Raw genomic sequence first — 26,287 nt, 5'->3', positions numbered from 1 at the left:
CGCTTATGGTTCTTCTATGGTATCTGTCTCCAACCATTTCTTTTTGTCATAGATTTGTTTTTTCGAAAAATGTACTTTTCAAACCCTTTCACTTCTAGTTTGCAAGTTTTGAAGAGAAGTACGTACTTCGTCTCTGACACCTGTGATACTTCTGTCGCTGTCTTCGAATTTTATTCCTATCAACGACTTTAGAGCGATAATTATTTGATACAGTACCAAAATACTGTAATGTTTTTGAAGCAATTGCTGCAGCACATCGCACATCTGTCAGAAATGTCGTACTGGTAGCACACTCTTGATAGTGTTGGCAGAGAAAGCCTCATTTGTTCCACTTTTGAAGTGACATCAACACCAAAAAATGTTGATGACTCTGTTGGCGGGAGTATAGTCGTTGCAAATTTTTCTTCTTCTGGAATTGAAACACAACTTTGCTGTTCCTCATTAGTGTTGTTACAGCATCTCGTTATGTAAGTGAAAATCTGAAAAAATTATTGATCCTGTCATTCAACGAAATGCCTATTTTTGCCAACCGGAAAATATTCTCTTAACAGTGATCACTGATGAACGAAGTACATCAGAGAACTGGCTTTGCGAAGATTTTGAAGGCCAGACAAGTGACTTCTGTTCATGAAGAAATAAGAGAATTCTATAATTCAAGGATTAACTTTAATGCACCAGACTACTCTGATGTTATCAACCGGGAAAAATGTGCAATAACTGCCACCCCTCTCCTATTTTAGCTGGCATATCTAATGAAAGTATTCAACAATAGGTTGAAAACACCAACGTCAATTTTGCGTTCGTTTAGTTCTCCTGTCGCACACAGGTGGTGGAACGCTGTGCTAATATGGTAACAGAAGCTTCTTTGTTTGTGATTAGTCAATCGGCAAGAGATGGCTCCATAAGCAAAAATAAAATCTCAAAGTATCATGTCATCGTTTGAATTAAAAAATGATTTCAAAGAGGTTTCATGAATGGATGTAACGAACTGACTATTTTCTGTGACTTTAACTAACTGATACTTTTCAAGTCCCTCATTTTGTGAAATATTGTTGCTTATATGTCAGAGCGACTGTGTGTGAGTAAATATACATTCTGTGTAACCAATGCACTTCTATGTTTTTTTAGTTAATACAACTAAATCATTTTGATAATTTACTTCTAATGTAAAATGAGTAATAAATTTATATTTAATACATATGGCTCGGCAGATGGAAAAGGTAGAATGGAACTCGAAATGCAGCCACCTGATTTTAGTGGATGCTGGGCTGTCAATGTAATAAAGTTTAACTTCACTTCCGTTTAAAACTGAATTCTGTACAGGCGTTGTAAAAAAGAAAACTGGACTTTAAAAGAAGAAATATTGTTATGTGCAAAAAAGCTTTAAAAAAGTCAGTTTTTGGTTAATTTCGCGAAACTTAACGGCTTATGTGCGAACTTAATGGTGCAAAGACTGTAAATTATTGTTAAGATACATGAAAAGAGTGTTCAAAGGAAGCATTTTAAACGTATCATAACAAAAATTTTAAACACTAGTATTTTCATAAAAGAAATTTGGAAAATAGAGCTTTTTTACTATTTTTGGAGAAATTCAAGCCTTGGTAGGACCCTCAAAGAGTTGTTCAAACTTGATAATATTTTACATGTGTGTTGTACTTACACATGCACAGCTTTTGGCAGGTATTCCAAATTAAGATTCAAAATTTCATTTTTTTTCGATCCACCCTAATACACATAAGCTTCAAAGTCCAGTCTCTAAGACTCGGCAATGACCTAAATAGAAACTTTTTATTACAGGTGATTGAAAGAAAAAACCGTATTTGTCATGCCATCGGAAATTTTGGTGGTTCTTGAAGATTTTTTAACAATAATAACATATATTTAATGCATTAAAGCACAAATACTGTAAAAATATAGAACTTTTTGTTAAACTACCATAATCATGAATTCTCACTTTCAGTATTGTAACTCTGTGGTTCCAATCTCCTTAACGAGTACTCTCTTGCAGAACGTGAGTTTGAAGGATAAAAACACCTTTTTCTCTTTTCTTTTCTTTGAAGAAAATGATAGAACTCGAAAAATAAAAAATGAATCTGAAATATGATCTAACAAATGGATAACGCCCAAAAATAAGCTAGCTTTAGAGAGCTTCTTATACTTAACTTGTGTCCAGTGCAGAATGAAAATAAAGATCATGTAATTTGTAGAGGAAACTTATATTTCTAATATCCCAATTGATGTCAGAACATATGAGTCAGTGAGAAGCAAATAAGTGTAAGTGATAAAATTAAAAATTTGGAGATAACCAGTACACATATAGGTAGATCTCTCCTCTATCTTGGGTCAAGAGGTAGTACTAGTAGCTTTGTAGGTGATGCTATATAGCATGATTTAGAAAAACGTTTCAATGAAAGCCTACCAAGGACCTTTAAACGTGTTTTGCTCCAAACTTGAAAATGTCCACTTACATCCCTTTGCTTATCACTGCCTCATATAACTGAAATTGTATCTAATTTACCGTAAAGTGTATCATTTTCGATCTCTTTTTTTTTTGGGCGGGGGAGGGGAGAACTTCTAAAGAGAAAAATATATGATATATTAAAAAGTGAGAAATACTTTGCAAATAGATAGAAAGAGCAGAATGCAAAACAGAGCTTGAGGGGGGGGGGGTGATCTAATATCAATCGTATAGTTGTAAATTGCATTAAAAGGGGGAAAATAAATTTATTATTTAAGCTGCCTCGAGACTACTTTTAAAAGTCATTTTTGAAGTTATGAGAGAAGTATAATTACTATTACACCAATAGGTCGTTAGCTTTATAACGCGTAAGGATGTTATACAACCAAAACAATAGTTATTTCTAGCTCTGAATCCATGATGCACGGTTTTATCTATCTTTGTTCGCTATAAGATAGATTTTCAAAAATGGTGTTGCTATTGCTTAAAGCATGAATATTTTTCGCTTTGTAATTAAGCTGAAACTGAAATGGTAACTTGATATTTTTTGTATAACTATGTTTCGAAGTGGTTCAAATATTATTTTTTTTTTCTTAATTTGAACCTTGACCCTTTTTTTTGAGTAAACATAGTTCGAAACTGCAATTTAGTGAGACAATGAAGCTTTTTCTGTTTATTTTTACATAAATGTAAATCTTTTTTATGTATCATTTCAATCCTAACATTAGATTTTGCTGTATAGAAGATCATGCTTTCCGAGAAAGCTGTTCAATCGCAGAGCTCCCCATGAAGCGATTATAGTGTCAGAACTTAAATAGTACCAATTCAAATCCAAGTTTTAACTATGAACCATTTTTTTTATTTTTCGTAATATTTTTTGAGCTATAGTGCTGAAAAATTACAAAAATAAGCCTTTCCAATTTTATCTAAAATTTACCGATTCTTTACTCGTAACTTTCCTTTTAAGAAACAAAATATATGCAAACAAAGGTACTGAACCTAAATTAAGCCATCCTCTATTTATGAAAAAAGTAATCGAAACCGGTTCATCCAGTGAGACATTATGGATAGGCAAACATTAAAAAAAAAAAAAAAAAAAAAAACATTAAGCAATAAATTAATGAAAGAAAATCCCCACATACGGTACGAATTGTTAATATTTCATTTTTGAAGCAGACTAAAAATAAAAACATAAATATAGTTAAAATACTAGAGGCTATGAAAAATTGGCATATCTGACTTTTGAAGCCAATATAGTAGTTCAGCTGTGCATTCACTGAAAGAAGTTGGGGTAAAAAGGCGGATACTAATACAATGACTGAATGAAGACTTTTCTGCATAAAGTGTGTTTGACAGATAAAAACACATTTACAGTGTAATTTAACATCTTGATACCTCTTATGAATTTCCTAGTATAGCAGCATTTTTTGAAATTACTCAGGAACATAGTAATTAAAATACACTTTTTAAAACAATACTTTAAAATTGTCGCTTTGATCTTCATAAAAAAGAGAAGCCATTTTCCGATTGCTCTACCAATCTGACTAATATTGTAGCTACGGCTTCCTTAATCAACTGAATCATGGCTTTTTAGCGCAGCATATTATTTAAAGATAGAAACATACGCATTTAGAGTGAAATATGGATGTCCCACTCTTGCCAAATTGACTAACTTCGTAAAACAAAAAGTAGAGACTAGATATGAAGAAGATGGTGCTATATATCCACAGGAGTAAATAGGCTCTCGTGCTACATTTTCTGCCATCACATGGTCAGAAATCTACTGAACCAAAACTTTTACATACATTCACATGCTAAGCATTGATAAAGCACTTTTAAAGCAGAATTGGGGATTTCTTTTAATAAGTGGAGTTAATCGATTTGGCAATTGAGGCATTCATATAATACTTTCTAATGACGACGATTCAAATATTAGCGCACCCCAAACCCCTTGCTCTAAGTTTGCTAAAGATGGCTTTAATTTGTGTCTTTCAGACATCAGTTTAAGATATTTTTCCGGGAAGAGCCTTCCTTATCTTTGAATTGACAAAAAAAAAAAAAAAAAAACGAACTTCTTCGTTTTTATTATTATTAATAACAATTAACTTTACTTAAAAAAACATTACGGGGACAAACCTGGAAACTCCTTTCGGTTCCCCAAACGTTGACGAAACGCTACAAAAACGGCGTTTTTAAAACTACAATTCCAAAACATTTACGCGAGAGAACATCAGAAGCCCCTCCTTCCTTCCAGTCGCCCAAGATAGCCTAAAATAGTCTTCAACTTCCTAAAAAAAAAAAAATTGCCCCCATACTAATAAGACCCACTCACCGCCTCTGGTTTGCATTGCTGTGTCATGTTTTGACGTTAAAAAATGACTATACTCATAAACTTACTCTAATCATTAGTTGAATTCATTTAATTTAACAAATTATCATTAATTTTAATAGTTTCTTACGTAATTAATTTTCTACAAAGCCGTTTAGTTTTTTCGGCTTGTTTGGCTTATTTATCTTAAAATTCAACCTAATAGAATGTACTTATTTAGAATCGTCATGTATCAAGACACACTTCTCAAAACCGTAAGCTCTCTTATGGTTTCATAGATAACCGTCAGATAAGTTGCGTTATGAAGCTTCAATCCTACATGAGAATATTTCACGCTTTAAAGGTAACTCCTATTCTTTTTATTTATTGATATCAATAGCGTATTTTAAAGCTTACCACGTGTCCAGACAAATGGACTGGTTAGAATGACAGCGATATAAGTCAAAAACTTTGCTAATTGACTCAAGCATGGATTTGTGTTCATCTTTGGTTCCTCTATCAAGTGCACAAATTGCTCAAAAATATATAGCTCACTAGAAACGCACGAAGATTGTGCGCTAACTGAAACTGCTTCTCAGGTCAGACTGACAATGTTGTAGTTTCTGTGAAGCCGATTGGGCCAACAGCCAGAATGTTCGGCTAAAGAGACCATCAATATTTTATAGCAATCCCTGGATATAGTTTCCAAATTTCTTTCCGTAATCCCGTCGTTTATGTTGAATGACACCAGTGTAAATCTTTTGCAGTCACTTTAAAGCACATATCAAGAAACCATTAATAAAATTGACACATAATAAAAAAATTCTTATGTTTAAATAAAAATCCTTCTCTTGCGGATAAAATTTACGAAACCCTGATTTTTTTCCAGATGTTTTCAAAAGTTTGTCACTTTCTCGAAAGTACGTTAGGATGATTTACTTTCTCATTCTCACTATGATAAATATACTACAAAAATATTGACTCGAAACATTGTAGTTTTCTTTACTTTTAGCTCACGTTCAATCCTGCTCTTGAGGATAAAATTTACGCAATCCTGATTATTTTCAGATGATTTTACGAAGTCTTCAGTTACTCGGAAGTACGTTAGGATGACTTGAGTTCTCTTTATAACTACGAAAAATGTACCACAAAAGTACTGAATCGAAACATTACAGTTTTTTTTACGCTCATTTTCAATCCTTCTCTTGATGATAAAATTTACGCAATCCTGATTTTATTTCGCATGTTTTTACAAATTCTCCAATTGCTCGAAAGTACGTTAGGACGATTTACACTCATATTCTAACTACAGCAAATGTTCCACAAAAATATTGACTCCAAACATAGTGGAACCCCAATAATTTGGATTTTACTCTACCCTTTTTCAGAAAGTCCGCTTAATACGTTTTTCTACAAACAGATCAAAATATTTTTTTCACCTACAAGACTCACACAAACTTTTTTTGTATTTGTATTTTTTCAAGATAATTTTTTTAAATAGATATTTGAAGTCGCTTTTTCATTCTTTTTGTCTTTTTGTTCTGTGTAATTGTACTGTAAGAGAGGGACTGACCATCCAATCTTCCTTCATGACAATTGACGACTAGAACGGTTGACATTGTTCTTAAAATTTTTCCAGAAGTTGGTGTGACGCATGTTTCGACTCATCACATCACTATTGTTTTCAATATCAGATATACTATCCGCTTTCGACTATAATAATGAAGATGAAGAAGAAATAATCGAGGGTGTCCCCACAACTAATCAAGCCGATTCTTGTCGTAAAAACTCTAAAACTATTTTTATTTGTGAATGCCATCTAATAAGTAAATTTGCAATAGTCGCTAGTACAGATTGTGCTATAAATGAAATGCTATCTAAAAACCAAAAACAAGTAAAGATTTCCCATTTTTCCCCCACTGCTTCATAAGATAAGAGTCAAATTTTAAACAACATGCTTATATTTTCAACACGGCCCCTTAGAGCAGGAATTATTAAGTAGAGGGAGCAAGTCCAATTATTGCCTTACCAAAAGCTTAGACAAAGACTTCAAGTCACGTGACTTAACAACGACGAATGGTTGACACGTTTTGCTTGAAACTAGCCAAAGAAACTTGATTGCTTCCAATGCTTCGCTTTAAAATCTATCTCGTGACTTGGGGTCTTTGTTTCACGAGTAAGTGTTCACTAGGGTGGGCCGAAAAAACTTTTTTTGGAAATCTGTTTTTGGATAGTGCGGAAAAGTTGCTATATGGGCCCGTTATTACCCATAAAAAATTTCGGTAAATTTGTTTAATATTTAGCCGGCGCTATTTGACCTTGAAAAACTGAAAAAAAGGGCAAAAATGCATTTTTTTCCAAAAAAAAAAAAAAAAAAAAGGTGGGGGGGGGGGGGGGCGAAAATAAAAGTTTGAAGCTAGTTTCAGCAAACATTAGAAGTATCTGTCAGTGAATTAGTTGAAATCTTCAAAGACTTTTATACATTTCGTAGAATATTTGGCTACGCTCTTTTAAAACTGAAACATTGGAAAAATGAAAAAAAAAAAAGTAGTTTCAAAATATATAAGTACTGAAATGTTACGCAATACGTTACATAGAAAAAACAGTGAAAATTCAATCAATTTTATGTGACATTTGTACGCCAATTTTAAAAAAATGCACACCCTCAAATAAAAAATAGTTACATAAGATGCTAATTTTTTAATCTTCGGTTCCAATTGTTTCTCCTGGATAATAAACGGCGCTCAACTACTTCTATTATTCCTAAGATTATTTTATAACTATTTTATATATATTTGACAAATAGAAGCCTTGAGTATTAAAAATATGTGAATCCTCTGAAGTCCTTTAAACTGATTAATGAATTGAACCCAAGTATTCTTCTTTTTCTCAAGCCATTTCTTCCTCTCGACGTTATAACCCACTTAAGAGAAAAAACCCCCCGACAAGAAATGCTGTAATTCGACACCTCCACAACTGGGAATTAAGCAATTAAAGGGATCCTCTTTTGTGTCCAATGTTCACAATGAGTTGCCACTGAGGCATCTTATACTGGAATTGGACGGTTGCACAAAGTGGCCAGATTCATATTCTGGAGCTATCGAACAACTTCTTAGAGATTGTGAAAAAAATCCGGTGGTCAAATTTGATAAAATTGACTGCAATCTTCTGGTTTTGGACATGGAAGATATAAAAACTTTAAGTACTGAACAACAATATTTGTATAGAATATGTCTTGCCGTAAAAGATGGTAGTTGTCCTTCCAGCGTGGCTGACAATAGCCCAGGCAAACTCAGTCAGTCATGCGCGATGGCTGACAACTACAAACCGTTTGTTACGCTTGTATATAGACACTCCAACTTTATCAGAAAACCTTACAATGCTTGTAAAGTATGTAATTTTAGTTTATGCTCCAATGTGGTTTGAAATAAAAATGAAACTGAACTGCCAATACCGCGCCCAACATTTTTGGAAAATGATTTCTCTTGCTAGGCAGTTTCCAGACAACGTTAAGGAGATAATTTTCAAAGTTCTCTCAAGTACTGCATATTTCGCTCATCCTGAACATCTAATGTTGACAATGTTGTTTGACTCAAGAAAATACATTCGGGAATTAGCTGTTAGGCGCATTCTGAATTCTAGAAATAAGAAGACGAAGAGCTCGGATGGTGTACGATTTTTTGAGCGTCATAAATTTAATTTTGAAGCCGTTGATTTAGTTGATTGGGCAAACTGTGTTGTAACAGAGCCACCTCTTACAATGCATCTAAAAGACCAACAATGAAAAAAAATGTGCAAAGAACATTCTACAGAGTTTACTTTCGAGAAATTTCCCTGTCACACGCAAGCTGTGAAACGTTGTGTGAAACTAATAACCGAAGCTGCAATAAAAGTTTGTGGTGAAACTGCACAAAATGGATACATTCGTGCTAAACTTAAATCTGGGAAAGAACTTCCATCATTTGATAACAAGGGACAATATTATTCCAAAAAATAATATTCATCATGCATGAGGTATTATAAATCAAATTTGAAGATCTTTTTTAAAATTTTATTATCTATATGTGTAGTTCTCGAAAATGTATGATACTATTGCGTGATAATAATTACTATGATTAATGGAGCTATTTAATTAATTAGTCTATGATTTAATTTTAAAAAAATTATTTTCACATTGGTTTTTAAAGAAATTCAATATTTTTTCATTTTTCTCCAATTTTTGATGTCGGAAAGGAGCGGTTAAATGCTCATTAAAATCAATGAAACATTTTATGGGCTCGAACTGGCTCATTATATAACATTTTTGGTGCATTCCAGCAAAATATTTGGAATTTAGTTTTAAAAAAAAAATTTCACAAAAATTCATTTTTCTCTTTTTTTTTCGGTTTTTCAGTGTCAAATAGCGTCGGCTAGATATTTTTTAATATCCAAGAAATTTTTTGTGGGTGCTAACTAGCTCACTACGCAACTTTTGCGCGCCATCCAAAAATTGATTTCGAAAAAAAAAATTTTTCGGCTTATTTCGGCCCACCCTAGTGTTCACTCCCTCCATTTTACCTCTTTTCGATGAATGGCCCTGATTTTACGCTTTCCCGCTTTGAACGTGTTTTACCACTGGTTCGACAGAAAACGTAAAAACAGGTAGTTTTATTCACTTTAATTTCACATGTGCCTATAATTGGAACATAATCAAAACTTTCGGAGTACTGTGCTTTAATCACAATAAATCAGTAATCTAAATATTAATTACATGGACAAGCTTCAAAGCATTTAAACGCACAATGGAATCGGAGGACAGAAATGAGCATCGAAAATGATCATTACGAAGTCATCACATTAGCGTTCTGCATAGTCGGCGATTTGTAACATGCCACTAAACTAATAGCGGTATGAATTTCGGAATCTGTGCAAACAATTACTATTCTCATGCATTCCAAACAATTATGAAATTGACACGTGACAGGCAGTCGACAGCTTGAATTGATAATCCATTTTCTAAAGAGTTTAGCCACTTGATTTTAAATTCAGTCTAATTTTTGATTTTGATTTCGGTCGACATTATGCCTAAGCTTTTTAGTGTGCAATGCCTAAGCCGTAAAGAAATCATAAATCTAGTTTTTCAAAACTTTCAATTTTAAGATATTTCTGTTGAAAATATTCAAATCATCATTACGTAGTTAAAATTTCATTGCACAAAAACACCAAAATCAAAACATATTTTATTCAAGATTGATATCTGTTCATGTGTTCATGCTTTTCTAAAAGCATTTAAAATCTTGCGGAAACTCAAAATCCAAAAGATTTCGATACGATTCGATCTTACATTCTATTAATATTTAAATGTCTTTCAATTTTTAACCAAACAATCAGATCGAAGTTGCTGATAAATATTCAGTATTTTTGCAATGAATTGTAGAAAAAGTGAGTTAGTTTGGTTGCTCAATTCATTAATTCACCATTTCGTGGATCTCCCTTAAGAAGCTAGAATTTCGGCTCCATTTTCGAAGCACAGCCCAAAACCAGATAATCAAACGCTTTAAGTGTTCAATACATTCTTTACTTTTATATTTATCTATGTATGCAACGAATTTCCGTAAAAAACTTTTTTTTTTGGAAAATCACTTTCTGGTTGCATTAAGAAAATAATGGAGATTCAAATATAATTTTTCAAAAATATTTCCTTAAATCTCTAATTCTGAAGTATATGTTACTTAAATTTAATTCAGCTCCTCTTACTCCTCAGATGTTAACTTTAAAATTTAATTCGGCTTTAAAAAAACGTTATTATTTTTTTGGGGGGGGGGGGGGCGGGAGAGGGGGGGGGGGAGAAATGGTGTCACGTTTTTGAAGATCAGTGAACTAAAAAAAGTGCTATTTGTGTTTATCTGTCCGATTAATAGCCTCTGTATCTCAGTGAATTGAGTTAGATTATTTTTGAAAATACCTATAATTTAAACTTTTAAAATACATCAATGATGAATGCTCTATATTCAATGTCCATGCTTTACCTCTTGATGTGCTTCAAACTATTGGTGAATAAGGAACGAAGAAGCACATGAAAAGATATTTTTTTGAGCTTCAATACGTTCTCATACATATTTTCATTGATTCAGCATGATATTTTACAATGTTTCAACTTTTCTTAGAATTAAATGCTCTTATTCTTGGAAGCATACAGTACATCTATAAACAAAGAAAAGAAGTCATTATGAAAACGGTGACTCAATAATCTAAAGCTATCAAAAATGTTAAAGCTTCAAATGAAAAGGAAAACATTAAAAAAAAAAAAATGTAACTGAAGAACGCTCAAATGCCAAAATCATAAGCGTAGATTTAAAACAAAATTTCTGAAGTTTAATTTATGAAATGCATTTAAAATTAATATTGTAAAATACGTGTGAATACACGTATACTTCTTCTCGAGTACGTTGCCTTTTTTGCGAGTACAGGTATACAGCTGCTGAATACATGTTATGCAAATTTTCCTGACTGTGAATGCTTTTTTTCCTATTTTAGAGTGAGATCAAATGCACTACATTTACAAAACCATTTATATTTATGCATGCTTTGTGCAGCATATGTATCTATGCATTTTTCTAGAATCTGAAGCATGGAATTAAAAATAAAATATTTAACAGAAAGTAAAAGAAATATTAAGTTTAGTCTTATTGCAACTAAATGAAGTGATAAATTAAAAAGGAAAAAAAAAAAAAAACATAGCGCTCACAACTTTTCTCAGTTTAGTAGTTTGATTTATCGACTTAACAGAGAAAATACATTAAAAAACCATTAAGATGAAAATGAAGCGTGATCGAATAGCAAAGCAAAATTGAACCGTCAATTATCTATTTCACCATAACATTTACCCTAAGCTTCAAAATTCATTTTAAAAGAATTGATATTTGGAGACTCAATAGGTTTCTTAACGACAGAAAGTGTAATAAATGAAGTCTAAAGAATTTATTTCCAGCTGATAGTTGTGTTGATTTTAACGTAATGTTGAATTGTTTGAGTTTGGTTTGGAGAATCTAAGATCAAGTAAAATTGCAATGATCATAATAATCAGATAAGCTTCATTATTTTACATTCAAACGATAAAAAAACACAAGAACCTTTTGTCGTGAAAATTTAAATTAAGTTTGCAAATTATGAGAGCTAATTATTCTTATGAAAAGGAAAATATGTTTTACGTTATCAGATTTAAAGTATCGTTACTCAAAGTTTATTTCTATATGACAGTTATGTAATTATTTTTCAGATTTGTAGAATATAAAGCTGATTGATACTTTTCGATCAAATATCTATATTTAATTAGACAAGCGCGGTTTGAAATCTCTTTCTCGAAATGAGTTTGCTATTGCCTCGTCACTTTAACCCCCTAAAAAAATTGCAGATTGTAAATTCATATATTTATTATATTAATTATTTTCAACCTAACTTTGAAACGTTAGTAATAGCTCAGGAAAATACGTTAATGAAATTTATTTCAATTATTGCTTTTGGAATCTGTATGAATCTTGAGCCTTGACTCCGAAAAATAGCATTGTTGAATAGAGGAATATATTAGTATAGTTTCTTTTAGATGTAAATCTTTTTTTTTTCTTTCTAATCGATCTCTATACTAAGCCTGGCACAGAAGTTTTAGCAATATTTCAGTGAAATAGGCTAGTATAATTCAATTTTATGGTAAAGTCTTTTTCTTTCAATTCTTATAATCTCTTTTAATGCTGATCTTACCTTTAAAGTGTTAGCAATGTTTGAGTGAAATACGTTGATATAATTAATTTCAGAATAAATTCATTTTTTCAATGATCTCTCATAATATTATGCCTATCTCAGAAATAATAGCAATCTTAATAGCATATGTTTTGTAATTCCTCTTAGATGTGGATTCATGTTTGCTGTAATCTGTCTTAATATTTTAGCCTACCTCGAAAATATTAGTGACGTCTGAGTGAGGTATGTCACTTCAATTCATGTCAGATGTAAATTAATTTTCGTTATAATGAGGCATTATATTAAGCCGAAATGTCTCATTGAGATAAATTAAAATTATCTGCTTTGGATTTAAAATACTTTTTGCTGCAAATTGACTTAAATGCTTCATAATTGCTAATATTCTTCCAAAGACTTGTTGAAAAGTAATTTAAGTCAGAAGTGTCCGCCACAATTCAGAGCTATGTGTTATTGCAATTCACATTAAATAAGATGTACATTTGATATAAGCTGTAGTACTATTTTATACTTGTCACAATTTTTCCAAAGACTATCTGAAAAGTAACTTAAATCACAATTGCCAATCATCAATCAAACTGCCCAGTTCATACCACCAACACATTTCGTCTCAGATGGAAGTTTATTTTTGTCACAAGCTGGCTTAATAACTTTTCCTCGTTACCGTTTTTATGAAACCAAGTTGAGAATTAACCTGTATGGGAACAAATAGCCATATTTCAGTGAAATATCTTAGTACAGATCGTTTTAGATGTAACTTTTTTCTTCGGTTCATCGCGTTCATTTTTCTCAATATACTGCCTTTCACACAGGTACCACTCGTACTGCCATAGAAACATAAAGTGTAGTATCTATACAGAAAAGTGTTTCTGAGATATTTGAAGAAACGCGTTTTTGATTCCATGCTAATGATAGGAGAATGTTGGAATTCCACCTTTTTACTTCCTTTTACAAAAAAGGAAGTATTGTATTCGCGAAAAAAATTTCACTCAAAAATTGACCTTAATTTCCATTTTGCTCAACCCCGAATGAATGTTAAATTTTTTTTTCGACTCGACCACACGGAACGTGCAAATATACGAAATAGCCATTTTGATGATCCCCGAGTTAATTATAACGAGTTTTCTCGCGACGTCCGTATGTACGTATGTATGTGCGTATGTGTGTATGTACGTATGGGTTGCATTCGGATGTTTCTAAGGGGGTCTTTTGCCCCTTTTTGGGGGGGAAAACATTGTTAATTTCGATGTAAACTCAAGTGGTGTTACAATTTTGCGGACACTTGTCAATATATCGCCAGTCTTTTGGTCGCCAAGTTTTGTTGCCTTCTTGGCGACAAATTTGGCGATTTTTTTTAAAAATCTGGTTTTAATTTGGTCACTGTTGGTGATATTTAGAGAGTAAACTATTGAATCACATTAAAATTGCCAATAATGGGAAAATGACATTAAATTGGAGTAAAAGGAAGTCATGTGAGGCACACATCAGCTCGTTTTTTTTCTATTTTCATCAGAAACTAAACAAACAAGATTTTATAATGAAGCAAAAGTATAATAGACGACAAAAATGCAAAAAAACAAAAAAAAAAAAAAAAAAAAAAAAGAAAAAACATTTTCAGATACATCGTTTTACCTTCGCAACGGCATGCATGAACAAAACATCGCATGTCATGAACTCCCTTCTTTTCTTTTCTCCGTTTTGAATTTTCTTAAAACAATTTTTCAAAACAAGGATGGCCAGTTGGGGTAAAGGAAAACATAACTGTAGTAATTAAACTTTAGATCTTTCCTTTTCATTTGGATAGATTGAGGCATCAAAATTTGTGTATTGCGTCCAAGGCTCTAAATTGGACAAGAAAGATTGGACATTTATACCTCTTTGTTAGAGAATGAAATCATATTTCCATTTACCCCCAGCGTGTTTCGTGGTAACTGGAAACACCCCATTTTTTTCCCCATGAGGTTAATTGCACTACACAGAATCAGTTCAGAGGCTTAAGAAGTTCTGCACTAAAAATACTCAATTTTTGGTCGCTAGGTTGCGTGCGATCCTCTGAATCCTCCAAATTCAATCTGAAACCATTTAAAAAGAAAAAGCAACAAATTTAATTATGTATTGAGTTTAAGTAAACTGAAATCTTTTGCGCAACAGCCCATGAGGTCAAGACCTAATATGCCCATCTCAGTTTTCTTGCCGAGGACTCTGTTGTGCAAGGCAAATGTTCCGGTTAGAATGGATGTTTTTTCATTTTTCCTATTTCATAGAAAATTAAATTTTGATGTAAATTATACTTTTGTCTTGAATTTAAGTAAAACACACACAAAAGTGCAACAAAATTTTCCAAATAAAATAAGCTGAAATAGATGTGTATGATCGCACATCTGATTCATGAATTAAAGACTTTTATCGCAATCCAAAAGCTCAAAGAGTACTCCTGTCTACAGCCAAATGTTTACTGTATATTAAAAAGTATTCTCTTGTCACTTTTACTGCACAGTCAGTTTTGTCTGATGAAAAGTATTTTTCCCGGAAAGAAGTATAAAATAATATTTTTTTTTGTGATGCGCAAAAAACAACGTAGTTTTCTTTCAAAAACCAGGTTGTTTAACTTTTTGTGTAGGAGGTATAGCACATCAAGAATATTCTGTGCTGAATATAATATTTAAAATTTTTATGTTGCTATGCAGTTTTGGTCTTGCGAATAATAATGCTTATCAATAAAAATTACATAACATAAAAAACGAACTCTTTTAAAATTTAAGCGCTTATATAGTTTTAAGTCAATATGCTTTGTAAGTTATGTAGGGAAAAAGGGGACGCATGTGAGCAAGGGGCACATGTGAACATATGTTTTACTAGGATAACGTCAAGGGAAAAAATCTTGAAAATTTCTCAAGCAATTATAGTACTAATCCTACTTTTTGACCAAACTTCTAGAGCAAGAAGCCAGTTTATGTTCCTGTGGGGACAACTTCTTTGTTTTAGCAGATGCTGATGAAAATTTTATCACTTTTTCTTCGCGTAAAAACATGTTTTAAACTAACTGGTAAGTTAAAATTAATTATTTCAAACCATTATATAAACATTTAAGTTAATTTATGACGAAGTTTAATTTTTTTAATTAAATTAAAAGTTCTTTATTTTTGAAAATTAATTCTAAGGTAGATGTCGGTTCACTTGTGATCACAACATGTAGAGGCACATGTGAACAGGTCCCATAACCTCTCCGTAACATAGGAGTGATATTAGTTTAGGGTTATTATAAGCGTTAAAAAAAGTTTTAAGATTTATAATTATTATTTTCGTATAATCAGCTTGTAGATTTAGTGTTCGTTGTTATTGCATTATCATTAATTACTTATTTATTTTATTATTTTTCATTTATTGAATTTTTTTGTTGCTAAATAGTTGGCCAACAATTTAGTGTTACATTATACTTACAAGGACAAAAGACAAAACATTTCCCTTTAACTAAAAAACTGAAGTTTAGAACAAGTTTAAAATTCATCATTATATTCTGTTTGAAGTTTAAACGCACATTATAACAAAAATAAACTTTTCAGCGTAAAATATTCTTTGTATTGTTTCATAAGTTTTTTTTTTGTTTGTAAATCCAGTGATTAGAACGAAAGTTTAAAATTTGAGAGTTAGCAGAGTTGCATAGATAGGAAAAAATATTTTCTTACTGACAGTTACTGTACAATTTAAACTGACTCAGCAAAGGTTACCAATCCTTCAATGTAATTGGTACATGTGTATATGTTTCATTTAGAGAGAGAGAGAGAGAGAGAGAGAGAGAGAGAGAGAGTTCATTTAAAGAGCCCCCATGTGAGCACATGTGTACAATTGGGGACATTTGTAAAAAAATTCATAAAGTAAAGAAATAATGTTTGTAAAAATCTGAAAAAAATTTCAGGGCACAAAGAAAAGACTATTCAATCAAACTATTCAATCATGGGGACACTTTTGCTCTGAGAAATAGATAATATTTTTTGAGAAATAAAGAATTTGAAAAAAAAGTTAACATGTGCCCCCCTTTCCCCTACATGAAATGTTCATCATTTTTTATTTGTTTGTTGTGCGTGTATATAGCATAACACATTGCAGCACCTTAAAATGAGCACTTAAATGTTATTTTCTATCAAATAATATTTTTGTAGCAAAGACGTTTGTTTTAAGTTCTAAGTTATGCAGTTAACTTTCAAATTGACAGCTTATTAAAAAAAAAAAAAAATTCACGAACAGAAGAAGATTTTTTTTAATGTTATGTACGGTTTAGTAACATTTGTTTTAAGTATTTACTTTAAATGAAGAAATTTTTTGCAATCAATTTTATAAACCCGTTAGTAAAGAACTTCAAGTCGAGTGACATAAGAAACCATTCACACGAGACCGCTTTTATCAACGAGACAAATAGCGGGGATAAAATCCCCTTTGAGAGTTTCCCCTGTAACGATTCCCCTTCTCGCGGAAAAAACCATTGTACAGGTTGTTGGCATTGCCGGGGATAGAGAATCAATCGTTCCCCGACCCCAAGGAATTGAATATATGATTTTAGGATTAGAGGGACCTTAGTCGAAAACTCCCTTTATAGGTTGGTTTTCAGTAGTTGCGAAAAAGCAAGGTGGTAAAAAATGGCTGAAAGGCATTTTTCTCAGTGTTCAATGACTTTTAGTCACACAGCGCAGAAAAAGACAGAAGTAGCATTTCTTTTTTGTGTGCCATATAATGCAGTTGAGGTTAAATAAGATGTCTAACTTGCTTTCTGAAGCTTTTTTTGCTGCAGTACATTTACATTTAGATGTATATCAATTGATTTTATTCACTTAACAGGAAAAAAAAAAGAAAAAAAAAACAGTCATTGTCATTGTTAAAGTTACACAAGAACAACAAATACTTCAGTCAGCTCAAATAATTCTTATTTCTCGAGTCTATTCTCATGATTTTAATGACGTATAACGTTTGGTAAACATTTGATAACGTTTTGGTAAGTGCATGTCGATAATTTTGAAAAGGTGTATCATTTATTATTTTTAACATATATATCCTAAATCGATAGTAGCCTCCAGAATAAAACTACTGGTTTACAAGTAATGACATGTTTTGTTTTTGTGGGAAGTACTTCCTGTGAAAGAGTAGGTTGAGAATGCTTCTTGATTAATTAGTAACAAAAAGTTTCCACTAAATTTTTGTTTTGCTTGTAGGAGAAATGTAAAATGTGTGAGCACATAGAGATTTAAGGGGGCCGAGAGTAAATTTTATGGTTAAATTATGTCATTTAATTTTAGTTATTATCTATTTACTTTCATTTACGACTTTATACACTTTCAGCAATAAAGACTTTTTATTTATTTAGCTTACTTACTCAATTGGAGTTTTCAATTTTGTAATTTTCATATTTTTTTCTTAAAATGTAGTTGTTTAAATAGTAGTTAATTAATTGTCAGAGTGGTATTATGGAAACATTAACAAATCACCAAGAATTGATTTTGTTTAGGTTTCCATTTTACCAACCCGTTTCTTCTATCAGAGTTTCACTCTTTCAAAAAAAAAAATAAATAATAATAATAAATAAAATTATTGTTATTATTAATATCTGCTATGGCGATTTCAGTGATATATTCATAGTTATGTTTCTAGTTAAAAATGTCTCGGAGCTATTCAGCGGCAGAAATCAACTGTCAAATGTTTATTTCCCAAAAAAAAAAAAAAAAAAAAAAAAAACAGCTTGCTTGATGTAAAGATGGAATTCTTGTAGACAATAAACATTAACCAAATACTTAAAAATATTCTATTAACTATCAACGTATGTACAGAAAACTATAATAAAATAGTAAAGCATAAAGTTAAATCATCTGGGTTTTATGAATAAACTGCTCCATGCAGAGAGCGGATCAGTACTTCTCCGTATGCAATACTGATTGAATGCTGAGTGTCATAGGGTGAGAAAGCGCCTGTTCTCATGAAATTTAACTGTTTTATACATCCATTCACTTGCGCTGCCGCATCTGCATATTGGCGTAGACGCAGCTAGTACTTCGATATAACTTCCATTTCTTCTATTTTCTATTTAATTTTTACATTTAAATTTAAAATTTACTTAAAAAATATTTTGAAAATATGTGGCATTGATTGCTTTAAATTTGAAAATATTATTAATCCGGAACTCTGAAACGAAAAGTTTGCTACATGAAATACTTATAGAAGTGTAATTAAGCTAGGTGATCATTTCAATTGATTTTTGTTTTCACTGTATATCATAATTTCATTGATTACTGTACTCAATGTTCACTGTAATTTATTTATAAGTAATGGTGTCATAACTGAAATATTCGAAGATTTTATCACAAATATTTTTCTTACCGAAACAAACAGCACACATCAAGTCAACCTCTTAAGAACCCGTTAAATGCAATTGATAAATTTATCATAATTACATCTCCTAATTTTGAGCCGTAAATCATCTTCATGCGGTAGATCTTCAAAGGCTTCTAGAACAAATTGTTTCGTTTATATCTCTATCAATTAAGCAGATCTTATTGGTTCACCAATTCTCACTTCTCCACTTTAAACTTCCTCCTAAAAATAAGTCCCTACTACTGAATAAACTAATTAGTCACCTAGAACTCTTTTTTTCCTCCCCCCCAGCTATGCCCCTAAGTAAGTTTTATCTCTCCCCAAATCTCCATTTCTATCTTATTACATTGCGTATGTTGCACTGGAAAGCAAGAAAAAAATAAGTGGGATCATCTTCGGAGGTAGTGCCTTTCAACTGCGGCTGACTGTCAACTTGAATGCTTTAGCGATTAAGGCAATAAATCAAGGCGGTGTTATGTAATTGCTCTCCTCTTAGTAGAAATAATTGTTACTTGTGGTGGTGGGGTGAACTGATTAGAGACGTATGTGGAGATAATGACTTTTGCCAGCTGAAATGAAATTTTAAAAGCCTATTCCTTGTACTTCAGTGTTACACTAAAACACTGAAACATGATGCTTATAAAAGGTGTTTGGAACTGAAAAGGTTTCATTTAATTTAAAAAACATAAATTGAGGCAATGAGAAGCAAAGTGCTGCAAGTGGACTATTTTAAGTTTCGAGTAAAACGCATTTAAAAATCAGATTCCAGGCAGGCTTTCATTGAAATTTTTTTCTAAATCGTGCTGTACAGCAGCACCTATCAGGACTACTAGTACAATCTCTTGCCCCAAGACAGAGGAGAGGTTCACCTACCATTTGAACTGATTATCTCCAAATTTTTAATTTTGCCACTTGCATCCCTTTGCTTCTCACTGCCTCAATTTCCTCTTATAACCGGCGCTGCGGAGTCGGATTCCACTGTAAGAAGAAATGTGTAACCTTACTCCGTAAAAGAGGTGGCAGCTTAGCTGCCTCCATAGCAATGGAGTAACTTATCTGATAAAACTGGTGTAATGATCATACGTACCACCAGTTTTATCAGTTAAGTTACTCCATTGCTATGGAGGAAGCTAGCCCCCGGAATAAGGTTACACAAAGTGCAGAATGTTGCCACCGTATTTACGGAGTAAGGGTACACATTTTTTTTAAATATCGGACTGGTTTTTGGGGTAAAGTAGTCAGTTGGCATACAAAATTTTAAGAGGAATTTTTCGCTCGAGTGAGCAGCTTTACTAGAGCTGCGATGTGAGAGTCGGAGTCGGACCAATTTCAAAGCAAAATAGTCGGCTTTGAAGTCTCGAACATTACAGGAGTCGGAGTTGAACCCAGAGGCAGTTATTTTCACTCCGGCTTCACAGCCCTGCTTATGAGTATAGTAAAACCTCGATTATTTTTATCACAACCTCATTCAACCGACTTCGGTTTCCCTGAATTGTATTTAATATATCTATGAAATACCTTCACCAATTGAAGTTTTTATAACGCTCTTAAATCCGAAAGTATTTGATTCTAATAGAAATATTTTAAACGTATTTATACCTGAAACCTTAGAGCTAAACAAAAAATTAACTGTATCATTAATAGCACAATATATTAAAATTTCCTTTATTGTGTAATATTAAATTGTGTCTTATTCAATTTGCATTGCATTTTATGACTTGTTTGATTCTTACTAAGTAAACTTATTGGTTATAATATTAGTATAATCAGAAAAAACACTTTTTAGTTTTTTTGTGAAAGTTTACATGTGTGAATCCAGAGTTAAATTTTCCACAGTCTCCTCCAAAGCCATTTTTAAGCACCACTATATTATTGAATTTCCGATTTGATTTGGTCCTGATCACTTTGCCTAATCGAAGTTATACTGTACTTAAAATTATTTATAAATTATAATTTTAGTTTTTTTCTCAAGCCGTACTAAGGCATTTTTAATCTCCAAAGCTCTCTAAAATTTTAGCATATTTATCAAGTTACAATGAGTTCTAAAGTTGCTAAAGGTATTCATTCAAGCCAGTTGATATCGTTTTTCTATTAGAATTTTAAAAAAGATGCTGAGTAATATTATTCGGTATTGAAAAAAAAGTTTTGGTTAGTGCATTTCATTTACTGGTGCAAAATCATTACTACGTTATACTGCATAAAACTATTGATACTTAAAATTTGTAATCCTTCTTTACCATTACCGTTTGCACCAACTTAGTGCCACTTTTTGATAACTTTTAAACACATCATCCATATTATTTGAGATAACGAATGGACATTTTACTTAATATAGCTACACTGTAAAAATAAAATGTGTAACCTTACTCCGTAAATACGGTGGCAGTATTCTACACTTTGTGTAACCTTATTCCGGCGGTTAACTTCCTCCATAGCAATGGAGTAACTTAACTGATAAAACTGGTGTAACGTTATGAGCGTACACCTTGTTTTATCAGTTAAGTTACTCCACTGCTATGGAGGGAGCTAGTTGCCACCGCTTTTGTGGAGTAAGGTTACACATTTTTTTAACAGTGTACACATGTTGAAATTGTGATACTGTGGTACTGTGGTAGGGATGGCGGTAGCTAGTGTAAGGGATGGAGAACTTTTCATGTGGACTAATGTTGTGAACATTTGTGATTCAACTTTAAGCACCACCATCTTTTTCTCGTTCAAAATACATATGAAGCTATCCCTGTCATAATACTTTCACACCAAGTTACTCATGATTGAAATATACATTTAAAAACGAAAACTTTTTCATTTAATTTTTTAAAAATGTTTTTGGGAGTACAAAAAAAAAAAAAAAAAAAAGATTTCTTTTGAACGCAGTTTTTTAAAAGATTTGGATGTACAGTATTTCAAAGAAACTTTTTTTTTAGACATTTTGAACTGAGTAATTTTTTTGACAGTCAAAAGCGCCAAAATATTTCACTTTTAGAAATCTCGAAAAATAGCATATATTTTTATGAAATATTACAATACTAGTTAGAAACAAAATGTCCTTAGTTTTGTGGTGAGTTCATTGAGCGTTTAATTTGGTTCTTGTGTAATTCCGGTGGGGTCACCGTCGCTAAAATCTTCATCTTAAGATATACTTGGAATATTTCTTAACTTTCCATATTGTTATTTATGTTTGATTTAAAAAGAGTAATTCGTACAAGTGTTTTACGTGTTTTATCACTTTAGATTTTAAGGACATCAAGATTAGTATTAATTAAAAAAAAAATTCTCTTTTTTTGTTGAATTAACTGGAAAAATACACATGTTTTGCAATTATTTAATTTAAGAAAATTTAATTGAATTAAAGCCTGGATCATTGACTTCTTGACTTTTAACGCTAGCCTGCCTAAATTTGAGATAATTTTTCCTATTGAAGCATTTAAAAGAAATAATTAGATTTTTTATTTTTAATTTTAAATTTTTGGTTTACATGGATGAAAAATGATATGACCAACTGTTTGAATGTTTTGAAAGCTTTAAATTTATAATGATAACTCAATATTTATATCAATAGGAAATATTGGAAGCGGCATTTCGCAAAGAAACATAACTTTTGATAGGTGATAACCTTTACTATAAATTTAAAATAAAATACTAAGCAAAGTAAAAAATCAACATTATAAGAAAAGTTTGTCAGTTTATCCTATGAATAGCTGAATAAGCTTGAAATATCTATAGCACAAAGATTTTTTATGGCAACACTTCATTGAAATTTCTTCATTTTCAAGGTTTCTTTGATGAAGAAGCTGTGACGAAAGCACATCTGAGAGCTGCAATTTTAATTTAGAAACAAATGAAACATTGCGCGCGACGAAAACACCGTGGTGATGGCAATTGCAAATGCTAAAAAAGACCAAAATAGTTGTCTTCCATATTGCAAACTCATTTGCATGAGAAAGATAAAAGAAAGGAAAAAAACTTAACAGTGGAAGTTCTCTATTGGAAAAATTGTTTATTATGATTGGGTCTGCCAGCATATTGTGAATTATAAATTCATCCACTCCTAGTATAAATGTTAATAATGGCGTCCCATAGGAGCTTTCAGATTTAATTTTCCTTCTTAGAATACCATTCGTAACGAACGAGTTTCACATCCCATCAAAAATACATAATTAATTAATGTTTAAGACGACATCCTGACGCTCTTATTATCCCTTAAGCGCTTTTAGAGGCATTAGTAATGTTGAATTCACGTAAGCTTCAACCCTTGTTAATCAGGACTTTGTAAACGGCATCGGTCGCTCCCTTCTAATAATCGCTTATTAATGACTGCTGAAGTCTGCTCGAAATTTAGCTAATGAATGTGCGCTTCAGTAAATATGTAATATGGCTGAAACCTCAGCGAGATATTTAAGAATTTGATGGATTTTGAGCAGTATTTCTGCTGGCTATAACGTCTTTTGAAATGTCATCTTGAAATGTTTCTATTATATCGTATCCAATCGGTATGATTTTAGTCATGTGCGCTGAGTACTCTCTCAACAGTAAAGTAGTATTTTGATGATTGGTATATATATTTTTTACATTTTATTCTAATGCTTATCGGATCGTTTCCGATTATAGTACACATTATTCTCATTCAAAGAGAAAAAAAAATAGCCCAAGGCAGGCACTTTTTATGTTTGAATATATGGAACCATTTAATGACCCAACTTTATGACCTATTTTACAAACTTTTTAACTTTTTAAACTTTATTTACGAAAATAAAAGTTTACATAGTTCTTGAGTAGAAACTTTCAGTCAAGAATGGCTGAAACCTCAGCGAGATATTTAAGAATTAGATGGATTTTGAGCGGGATTTCTGCTGGCTATAGCGTCTTTTGAAATGTCATCTTGAAATGTTTCTATTATATCGTATCCCATCGATATAATTTAGTCATGTGTGCTGAGCACTCTCTCAACAATAAAAGAGTATTTTGATGATTGGTGTATTTTTTTTTACATTTTATTGAAATTTTTATCTGATCGTTTCCGAGTATAGTACACATTATTTTCATTCAAAGAGAAGGAAAAAAAAATAGTCCAAGACAAATTTTTAATGTTTGAATATATGGAACTATTTAATAAACCAACTTGATGTACCTATTTTATAAACTTTATTTAGAAAAATAGAACAGTTTACATTGTTATTGAGTAGAAACCTTCAGTCAATTATGGCTAAACCTTCAGCGAGATATTTAAGAATTGGATGGATTTTTAGCGGTATTTCTGCTGGCTATAACGTCTTTTGAAATGTCATCTTGAAATGTTTCTATTGTATCGTATTAAATCGATATGATTTTAGTCATGTGTGCTGAACACTCTCTCAACAGTAAAAGAGTATTTTGATGATTGGTGTTTTTTTTTTTTATTTTATTCAAATTGTTTGTCCGGATCGTTTCCGAGTATAGTACATATTATTTTCATTCAAAGAGAACAAAATTTAACTCCATGACAAACACTTTTTTATTTTTGAATGTATAGAACTATTAACTTCACCTTCTTTATGTTCCTATTTAATAAATCGTTTTATATCATAAACTTTATTTACGAAAATAGAAGGCTTCTACATGGTATTTGTGTTGAAACGAGGGAAGTTGAAATTCAAGACAATTCATAACTTTGGGGATAAGCGTCATAACCAAAAATTAAATAATAATAGAATTGTCTCGTAAAGTTATTAGAAGCGCTTCGTTTTAATTTGATGTGAAAGACATTCGAGACGTCATTTTTCGTTTTCAAAAAAATTGTTTGCATCTTAGTCCAATTATTATTGATGGAGTGAAATTTGCATTCATATTAACTCAACTGAGCAACAATCATGCCAATCCTGTTCACTAACTTTTTAATTTTTTAAAACGACTTCTTTGATTATTTTAATATAGTTTATATTTTTTCTACCTTATGTTTTAAATACATCGAAATGTAGTGTGTCGCCCTCCTCCTTATTTTAAATTGTTTTTTTTTTTTTTAGTTTTCAAGAAAATTTCTTTTACTCTTACATATTCTTGAAATAATTCTACCTGAAACAAAATAAGCGTTGTTTTCCATGGTAAAGTAGAGAACTTGAATTATCTAATACTTGGCTGAATATTTTGAAATATCATCATTGATTGGAATCCTTACGTTTCATGTATTTGTGCAGCTAATCATAGGTCAGACTTGAACCTGTGATTTCGAAAGCCATTTAAAGCGTTCTTTGAAACTGTCTTTTAGTTTTAAAAACATACTTTTTTAATAACTGTGTCCTATATTATTTGTATTTCTACTTTCAGTCAACATCAATGGAGCCGATTCAACGACGGAAGATCTCATTGAAGGAAGTTCCGCCTGTTCGCGTGAAGAGCAACGAAACACAGGAAGCAGTATGTCGGACATTACAGTTTGTGGGGACGATAAAATTGGCAGTAAAGTTTCTGCCGGAAACAACAAGAAAAAGAAATCCAGTGCGGATAGCAGCAAAACAGGTAAACCTCGTCGTGCGAGAACTGCATTCACATACGAGCAGTTGGTTGCTTTGGAAAACAAATTCAAAACCACAAGATACTTATCTGTGTGTGAAAGACTAAATCTTGCACTATCTTTGAGACTTACCGAGACACAGGTGAAGATATGGTTCCAGAACCGGAGAACGAAGTGGAAGAAGCAAAATCCCGGTATGGATGCAAACAGTCCAACCATACCACCATCTCAAAGCTCATCTTTAACCAGCACGTATGGCTCCACTTCTGGCTATCCTAGTACAGCGAGCATTTTATATGGAGGTCAACTTCCGTATCTTCCAGCTGCTCTTCCATACCAAGTCCTTCAACCTTCACATCCTTATTTCCATCCATTAGGACATTCATGATATAGTGAGCAGTACATGCGAATATGAAATGTACAACATCAAATTGACTTTATACGGCGGGTTTAGCTAAGAAAGTGGCTTGAATAAATTTAAAGACACCATACTTCGCGAAAACAATTTATCACACGTTTGCGATAAAAATTGTGCCAACAACATAAGTTTAAGAGACAAAAGCCCAGTATGGATACTAACAATCCAAACTCCCCGCCATCCCAAAACCAGGACGTATAATTACAGGATAACACAGTACAAGGAGCATTTTGTTCGGAGGTTAACTTCCTTATTTTCCAGCTGCTCTTTCATACCAAGCACTTCAATTTTCACATCCTTATTTTCATCCGTTTCGACATTAATGAGACAGTGAACAATTCTTGCGAATATGAAATCCGCAGCATCAATATGACTTTGTACGGTGGGTTTAATAAAGATGGTGTCTTACATGTATCTAAGAACAACATACTTCGTTAAAATCTTTTATCTCAAGTTTGCAAGTGAAAGGTCACGGGTTAACACGTAAGAATTGGCTTTTTTTTAAGGAATGTATTGATGTTTCGT

The 26,287-nt window shown here is 32.0% G+C and overlaps 1 protein-coding gene across 1 annotated transcript; it reads left to right on the top strand.

Moving 5' to 3' along the window:
• Nucleotides 1-6,420: 6,420 nt before the first annotated feature.
• On the top strand, nt 6,421-25,732 carry LOC129218996 (homeobox protein ceh-1-like). The gene is made up of 2 exons (XM_054853314.1): nt 6,421-6,547; nt 25,158-25,732. Exons 1-2 carry the CDS (start codon nt 6,421-6,423, stop codon nt 25,730-25,732), a joined length of 702 nt encoding a protein of 233 aa, XP_054709289.1.
• The last annotated feature ends 555 nt before the right edge of the window (nt 25,733-26,287 follow it).

Source organism: Uloborus diversus, chromosome 3 (genome assembly GCF_026930045.1).
Source record: "Uloborus diversus isolate 005 chromosome 3, Udiv.v.3.1, whole genome shotgun sequence".
NCBI classification, from domain to species: Eukaryota; Metazoa; Arthropoda; class Arachnida; order Araneae; family Uloboridae; genus Uloborus; species Uloborus diversus.
This window is presented reverse-complemented; position numbering and strand designations above follow the sequence as displayed.

Excerpts from the sequence above, each read along its gene's own strand:
- LOC129218996 (XM_054853314.1), top strand. The coding sequence starts at position 6,421 with ATGTTTCGACTCATCACATCACTATTGTTTTCAATATCAGATATACTA. Across the intron at positions 6,548-25,157 it reads TAATCAAGCCGATTCTTGTC|TCAACATCAATGGAGCCGAT; the intron begins GTAAAAACTCTA and ends TTCTACTTTCAG.